The following is an 8,627-nucleotide window of genomic DNA, read 5'->3' as shown; positions in this document are numbered from 1 at the left end:
TGGAAACAGGGGATCTCGGACAGGTCACTTGGACCTCAGTGTTCCCTATCTGTAAAGTGAGAAAACTGTACTAAATAACCTCTCTCGTATCTTCCGGCTCTAAATGTGGGATCCTACATAAACTTTAAAAGGTCCCTCTAAATTGGTCTCTGGTGCAAATGAACAGGATGGATGAGTGAAACAGCAACTGTTCCCATTTATCTCCTTTTCAATTTGGAAGTCGCCTTTACCCACGTAGTCAAAGGGAGATCAGGGCAACCGTATCAAAACACTTTTCTATGTCAATCACCGGGGATAGTGACTAGAGAGCAACTTAACCCACTGTGGACAACTCCCCTTCCGCTGAGAAAACTACAACACCCAGAGTGCCTTGCGCGGGAGCGGAGGAGGAGGGAGTGTAAGCAAACGCTTCCGCTTCACGCAGCGCCACGTCCCCGACGTGTCACCGGCGGCGCCGCTGCTGTGGTAGAGGAAGGAGTGAAGGGGCCAGTTCGAGGTAGCGGCGGCGGGTGGCGACGGAGCCGGCGACATCATCCCCTGCCGCGACCTGCCCCTGCTCCCACACGGAAGTGCCCCTGGGTCTGTGGGGAGCAGGAGGAGGAGGAAGCGGCGGAGGCCCAGCTCCCGTGGGGCAAGATGTTGAACATGTGGAAGGTCCGGGAACTGGTGGACAAAGCGTGAGTTGGGGAAAAGCCGGGGGACAGTTTGTTGTCGGGGGCCCGCGGAGGGAGGGGGCGGGCCGGATCCGCGCGCCGGGGCTTCCCCACGTCACACTGGCCAACCCCCCTTTTGCCCCCCCCACTTCTTCCAGCTGATCCAATCCCATCATGGCGGCGACAGGTCTCCTTGCCTCCTGGCCCTCTCTTCGTGGGGGCGGGAGGGAGCCAGAGGTACAATTTGTCCTCTTGAAGCGACTCCTTTACTTATTCGGACCCGCGCCCTGGACTCATCTCCGGGGCAACCAATGCCCTCTGGCAGCCCCCCTGGCCTAAGGAAGGAACTCCTGGATCCAGGGGGCAGAGAACGAAGTTGGCCAGGCCGTGGACTCGTCCCGGTGGGGGGAAGTAGCAGGACCAGGGGAGTGGGGAGCAGGGAAGAGAGGGTCCGAGAGTAGGGGAAGCTTTTGCATGCAGGACCTGGGACCCTGATATCTCACAGGGTGGGAGGACTATCGGTCATACTGCAGGATACCTGAGGCCTGGAATAGAGTCCATCCTTTGAACTATCTGGTTTTCTTATCCAAAAACCCCACCAAAAAACTTTTATTTTTGCCTTTTAAAGTGAGCCTTACCATGTTGGTGTTAGGTTTAACAGGTGGTCACCCAAGTAATTGTCGAAAGTTGATAAGAGTGATGACAGTCAGCTTTAAAGCTGACTCCGGTGTTTAGTTTTTTTTAACTTTTGTGACACCTTTGAAAAGGTACATTGCCATAACTTGTTGTGCCTGTTTCCATTATACTTAGCTGTGGTGTTCCACTTCCTCCTTGTTGAATGGAAGCACTGAGAAATTTCCCGTAAAGTAAATGTACACTCAAAACAACTGAAAATACTTTTGTTATTAGTGGCAATTGCATTTTTTAAAGGACAACACTTAATGTTAACTACTTTTAAATACACTAAAGTTATCTGTCACTATTAAACATTTTACAATATTTACTCATTTTTTCAAAAATTAGAATTTTTGGATAGGTAGTGTACTGGGGAAACTTTGGTAGTTAAGAATACAGTTGGATAAAATGGAGGATTAAGTAACTTTTCTAGGCCAACAGGAAATAAAAGTTAGAAAATTTAGACTGCCTCCTTCCTTTTAAATGTTTAGTGATTATGCAAGGAATGGTGGTTAAAAACTGGCTTATTTTGTAAACCAATTACCTTAATACAAGAAAATAGTACAGAAAGTTAATAATGTAAGCATTCAGAACTATTATAAACATAAATAGCATGGTGTTGATGGGGGCTATGACATTTCTTTTTAGTACCATGTTTGTGTAATGCTTACATTAGGGTTTTGCACTATATACATCTAGTCAATTATATTAGAGTAACTCACTTGTATGAAATAATTAAAATTTTGATTTAAATTTATATCTGCCCTTTGCTTTTTCTTTTCACTAAGCCAATATTGGAAGCAAACATTGCTATTCTAATTTTTATTTAACTTAATGTGCTATACTACAAATAGACCAATATACAATTGAAATAGGTACTAATCTAGGTCTGAAAGTCTTTTTAAAATTTGGATCGGAAAGTTGAAGATTGAAAGGGGAAAGGAATGTATAGAAGGCAAGAAAAGTAAAGGTGGAAATTAAATTTAGGGGATCAAATTATTTGATATATGACTCAAAGGTTTTTCAAGTAAAATTTTGCCAATAATGTTGTGTTTATCTCCCGGAAATCAGAAGACCTGGATCCCCTTCCTCCTTTACTTCCTCTGTGACCTTGGAGAAGTCACAACCTCTTTGAGTCTTTAGTTTCCTCCTCTGTGAAATGAAAAGATTTTGGCACTCTAGCATCTAAGGTTTCTTTAACAGCTCCAGATCTATGATCCTATGGTTACTGTGTATTTTTTATATACCTAATGTTACAATTTGGTAATTACTTCACCTTAAAGTTACTACATAATTTTCCTAATTATCTGAAGGCTATATTCATGAAAAATGTTTTCATCTTCACTTTGCCATATATTTTAGTTTAGAGATGTTAACTCATAAATAAAATATTTGTATTGTGAGTAGGTAGTGTTTTTTTGTTGTTGTTTGTTTTGTTTTGTTTTTTTTCCCCCCACAAATTTCAAAAGCAAAATTATTAAAAAAAAAATTAAAATGAACATCCAAGCACATAGTCAGTATATGATTTAGGAACTCAGCAATGAGCTAGATAGAAGTTTTGATGTCTTAAAAATGTCAGTGGAGCACTTGGTTTTGTATGTTGGTTATTTTTTGCTATCAGTATATTGCCAGCCTTTTCACTCAACATTTCTTAAATTTGTCTCCACTTTTTCATAATTCCCTATTTATAATTTGTTATAGTCTACTCACAACTATCATTTTGCTTTATTGCTCTCTGGATGAAACTTGATATGTTATCTGGTGAAGACCCAGTGGAGGAAAACTAATTTTTGTAGCTATATTGGGGTACATCCATCTGAGAAGTGAGTAATGTATTTAGGAATACTCAAAATGCTTATGACTAAAATCTACAAAATTTTGAATAGTATCAATAGATTAAATATCTCATCTTAGATGAGAGCACTCTTTGCAAAAATATTGTCAAAACAAAGAAAGTACCACTGTGGAGTTTACTACTATAAATGATAGTTACTTAAAGAAAGATTTGGAATTTGTCTCTAACAAAGTTCAGTCAAGACAGGAATAATACATTCTTCTGAAATAGAAACATTAAGACCATTGCCAGAAACAGAATACTAAGCTGTATATAATGGACATCTGACAGAATAGAGTTGTTATGCACTATGTTTAAACAAATATACATACACACACACACACACACACAGACACATATATAACTAATTTGTATTCATATATGTGATTTGAGAAAGTTAGAGGGATTTCTTTTCTTTTTTTTAATTTCGTTGACTTGGGAACTGAGAACAAAAGACTGGAAATACCAGAAATGAGGACCAGGTACAATTGTTTTTTCACTTCATCTTTCTCTTTTCTAAGGTCATTTGGGTAAAGATACTTCAGTATTGGTCACCTAATTATCTTCATTTGTTTGAAGAACAAGTTAACTGGGATACCTCTGTTCCTTTATCAATCTCAGTAATTGGCATATAAAATATAGGACCGTTGAGTTTGCTTCTCAGGTTTAGAAAGGGTGGGGAAATAGAAAAATCTTTCCAGTTTATGCCATGTAGGGCTAATGCTGCATAGTTTGATTCTAGATGATTTCTCCTCTTTCATTCTGATATGAAAGGTAATGATAAAAAAAATTTTTTTTAAAAAGGTAATGATAATTTGAACAAAGATTCTTGCTTATTAAAGTAATAAGTAATGAAGTGCAAGACCATTTTTTAGAATTTAAAAATTATCATTTACATTTGACTAGTTATCTCATTCACATTTTTAAAATTAATCACTATTTGTCAAATGAACGTATTGTGTGAAGATTTGTTCAGATTGTAGTCTAGGTCTTGGGGCAATTTGTTGTATTGAACTTTTTAGTTTTGACTACTTTTCCCATTCACTTAAATGTGTGTGCATCCAGGTGCATGTGTCCTGCATTTTAAATTTCCTAAATGTTTAGATAGCATCTTATCAACCATTAGAGAGAGGTTTATCATTTATTGGAAATTCACAATATACTTTTTTTTTTCTTTTTTTCTTTTCTGAGGCTGGGGTTAAGTGACTTGCCCAGGGTCACATAGCTAGGAAGTATTAAGTGTCTGGGATCAGATTTGAACTCTGGTCCTCCTGAATTCAAGGCTGGTGCTCTATCCACTGTGCCACCTAGCTGCCCCCACAATATACTTTCAACATCAAAGCTACACTCTCTACCCTCAGAAAACTTTTATTTTATTCAAAGGGCATGAATATGTGGTGATCCAAAGCTAGTGATTTTTATTTTTTGCTTTTCTTTTCAGCCATATATGCTTTCCCCCATAATTTTGATTCTAATAACAACTTTCTCATCCTTATTTCTTGCACAGTTTAAAGCATCAAATAAAATTAAGAAATCAGTGATGCAGAATCCAATCCAAATACTGGCTCCTCTGAAGCTTTCCCTTTGTTTCCATTAGTAGTGATTTTCCCCACCTCAGTCCATATTATAGTTGGTATCTCTTCTGCACTTATAATGTTCTATTTTATATCAGATAAGGATGTGTATGCATATGTTATCTCTTCATATATTTTGTTTTTCTAGAACCTGGACTCTGTCTTATCTTTGTATCTTTATAGACCTACTCAAAACCTGCACATTTACATTTTGTTGAGTGAAGACTGAAGTTTATCTCTCAGTTCTCCTTCCTCTATTCCTTATATCCAACTTAAGTACTTATTATATGATCAGTGAAGTAATCCTAGTACCCAGAATATAAGTAGATGTTTAAGTAGGGAATAAAGTTTTAAGTTTACTTTCTTTTTCCCAGCTTTTTTTGAGAGGTGATTTACTATATCTCAAATTTTCTTGTCTCATGCCTTCTAGTGTGAGTTAACAAGCTTTTTAAAAATCTGGTACTTTTCTATCAATGGATGCTATTTAATTCTAGTAGGTGTTAAAATATTTCAAGATATTCAGTTGAATCATCTAATATCTAACACGAAAGCCTCTAGCTTTGACTTCATAAAAATTTATGTTTAATTTAAGGAAGGAACATTTTGATTTCCAGTGGCTGCTTCTTGCAAAAATAATATTTTCATTGAACTTTATATATATTACTCTTTATAATACAACATGACTTTTTTATTTTTCAAAACATGCACTTATAATTCTTCAACATCTTGCAAAATCTTGTGTTCCGATTTCCCCCCTTCCTCTAACCCTTCCCCTAGATGGTAAATAATTGAACATATGTTAAACATGGTTGAAATATAATACGACTTGTTGATAACTTATTTAACTGTATTTTGTGAAATTGTTCAAAGTAATACACATTTTATATGTAATAAAAGCCTCTATTTTGTTTTTATTAGTACCCATTCCATCCAAACTGCATTTTTTTTCCTTACTTAGTCTTGCTACTCCTACTTTGTAAAGTACTTTTCTATTATGGACACAGAGAACAGACTCCAAAAGTTGGTCTTTTCTAAAGTGCAAATGAAAACTTTTTTTAAGCATCTGCTATGTTCTAGTCACTATGCTAAGGTCTGGGGGTACAAAAATAGATAAAATCTCTCTGCCCTCAAGAAGCTTTGCAATCTTGTGGGAGAGACAATATGCAAACAGATTTGTACAAAGCAAACTATATATAGGAAAAATAGACAATAATTAACAGAGGGAAGCAATTAAGAATTTTTAAGGGTTAAGGAAGGCTTGCAGTAAAAGATTAAGATTTTAGTTGATACTTTGAAGAGAACAGGAAAGGTCAGTGGGATTGAGTGAAGTAGGGAAAACTTTCCAGACTTGGAAGAGAGCTAGAGAAAATGCCCAGAGGAAAGAGAATGGAGTATTGTTTTATTTGGCCTGGAGGCCATTGACAAGATTGGAAGAGTATATATTGGGGGAAGAGAGTAAGGTCTGAGTGTGGGAAAGATAGGAGGGGGGTAAAATTATTGTATTTGATCCTGGAGGCAGTAGGAAACCACTGGAGTTTACTGAGGGAGGAATGTTTGATTTACCCTTAGGAAAATCACTGTGGTGGCTGAATGGATGGAGTAGCGTGAAGACAGACTTTTTAGTCAGGTTGACCCACCAGCAGGCTATTAAAATAATCTAGGTGTAAGATGATGAGGGCTGGTCCTAGAGTGGTAGCTGTCTCAGGAGAGCAGAGGAGCCTATACAAAAAATATTGCAAGATGAAATCAAGAAGTTTTGGCATCAGATTAATTATGTGCCTTGAGAAGAGAGTGAACAGTTAAGGATAATTCAGGAGAGTATTTGTTAGTTACATCATATTCTGTTCAGAGATCTCATGTAGTAACTATTTTTGATAATTATATGGTTTTGAAATAATTCAACTAGTTTTAGATTTGAGGTTTTAAATCTTTGAGAACAAAAATGATACATATCACAACTTTCTATGTAACTAATTTTCCTTCATTTTAAATTATTTTGAAATAAACGTTTGGCTGCACAACCTTTTCTCTAATTCTAGAGGTAGGTTGTGAAATACTGCATACTGTTACAGAAACAGCTGAAATATGAATGATTTTGCCAAGGTGTGTTTTTGTAGTTTTTTTTTTTTTTTTTTTTTTTTTTTTAAGTGTTGTTGGGATTGGCCTCAATGAGGAAACTGGGTGATGTGAAAACAAAAGGTATTAATTAAAAATAAGATTTTACAAAAGTATGTGTTTTCAATTAAAAAAATTCCCTTTACTATTCATTGCTTTGCAAACCTGTTTTTATGTCCAAAGACCTAATTTCATTACTGTGGGTACTTCTCTACCAATGACAATTATAGCTCCTCACTTAGCAACTTCAGTAGTTGCTTTAGCTCTTTTGATATAACATAGAACTGCAAGCTAAGAAACTGCCTATCAATTGGGAAATTACTGTGCAAAATGAGGAGTGTGAATGTGATAGAACATTCTTTTTCTTCTCCCCCCCCCCCCCAGGCAATTGGGGTTAAGTGACTTGACCAGGGTCACATAGCTAGGAAGTGTTAAAGTGTCTGATGTCAAATTTGAACTCAGGTCTTCTGACTTCAGGTCTAGTGCTCTATCCACTTCACCACTTAGCTGCCCCTAACATTTTTTGGTAAGCAAGTTATGCTTTCAGAAAAACCCAGAAAGACTTACATGAGTTGATAAAAAATAAATTGAGCAGAACACAGAAAGCAATTTCTAAAATAGAAACAAAATAATACAGGGAAAAAAAAAACACCTAAAAATCTTAAAAAACTGCTTCCTTAACTGTCATTGACTCTAGAGAACCAATGATGAAACTTAGCAGAAAGATGATGAATTCAGGGATAATTTTTTTTTTTTGACATGACCAATGGGAGAATTTGTTGCATTTGGATAGGCATGTTTATTTCAAAATTTTTCTTTTCTTTTGGGGGAGAGCAGAACTTTAATAATAGGCTTGTAATTAAATTACAAAGAAAACAAAGATTGCAGTAACTAAAAAAAATAATCATAGTGTAGCCAACTTTAGTTATGAGCCTCTCATAGCTTTGAGCATCTCAATGTAGCACCTATAAGAACTAGCCTACTGATATAGTCTTTGAGAACTTAAGGTTGACTTCATACCACTGTAAAGTAATGAAGGAGGACTTAGTGGAAGATTATTTTATTAATATTTAAACTTTATCACTTGGCGGGTTTTGGTATGTGTGAACATAATCAGATATGCATATTTAAAGTAGTTTTCATTTCTAATATAATTTCTACCTAAGGTGATTTACCTTACAAATTTAAATACTTTGTTCAAAGGAGGTCATCTAATGGAAATTGTGGGAAAGTTATTATTCTTGAAATGCAGGTTTTAACTGTCTTTGCCAATCTATATCCATTTTAGTTGGATGTCTGTGATTACCAAAGCTTCCTTTCATTTAAGTCATTCAGCAGTTGGAGGTTGAAAATGAACTTATATATAAATCAGACTATATAAAGATATTCTCAAATAAAATTAAATAGTGTTAGTTTTTTAACTAGTAGAGATCCTATAAAGTTAGTGAAAGTTTCAGGACAGTCATTGCTGTACTAGTAGAGTATACATATTATAATAATTCTAGATATTGGATTGGCCCTTAAGAAAAAAATATCTATGTATGTATGTTTGTTTTTTAAGATTTTTTTTTTTTGTTCCATTTAGTTTCTCTATCCTATCCTCCTTGCTGATTTCATTTCATGAAGAAAGGTACAAATAAATGAATCTGTAACTTGGGGGTAAGGGAAGAAGAGACCCCCTTTCAGTGATGGACAGGATTCCAAATGAAAGGGAAATAGTTAAGACAGTAAGACAGTAGGTTTTGAAAGTGTCTGTATTGAAATACTTAACTTTTA

General features: G+C 36.0%; 1 protein-coding gene across 2 annotated transcripts in view; it reads left to right on the top strand.

Annotated features, from left to right (window-relative positions):
• The first annotated feature begins 397 nt into the window (after positions 1-397).
• The window catches only part of CLINT1 (clathrin interactor 1), a 60,116-nt gene continuing 51,886 nt past the window's right edge, over positions 398-8,627 (top strand). The window contains exon 1 of one of the 2 annotated variants that reach the window (XM_074291936.1): positions 398-677. In XM_074291936.1, the coding sequence (XP_074148037.1) occupies positions 637-677 (41 nt within the window). In that variant the 5' untranslated portion in view covers positions 398-636. The remainder of the gene's footprint in view (positions 678-8,627) is intronic. The other variant, XM_074291935.1, reaches the window with a different exon arrangement.

Source organism: Sminthopsis crassicaudata, chromosome 2 (genome assembly GCF_048593235.1).
Source record: "Sminthopsis crassicaudata isolate SCR6 chromosome 2, ASM4859323v1, whole genome shotgun sequence".
Lineage (NCBI taxonomy): Eukaryota > Metazoa > Chordata > Mammalia > Dasyuromorphia > Dasyuridae > Sminthopsis > Sminthopsis crassicaudata.
This window is presented reverse-complemented; position numbering and strand designations above follow the sequence as displayed.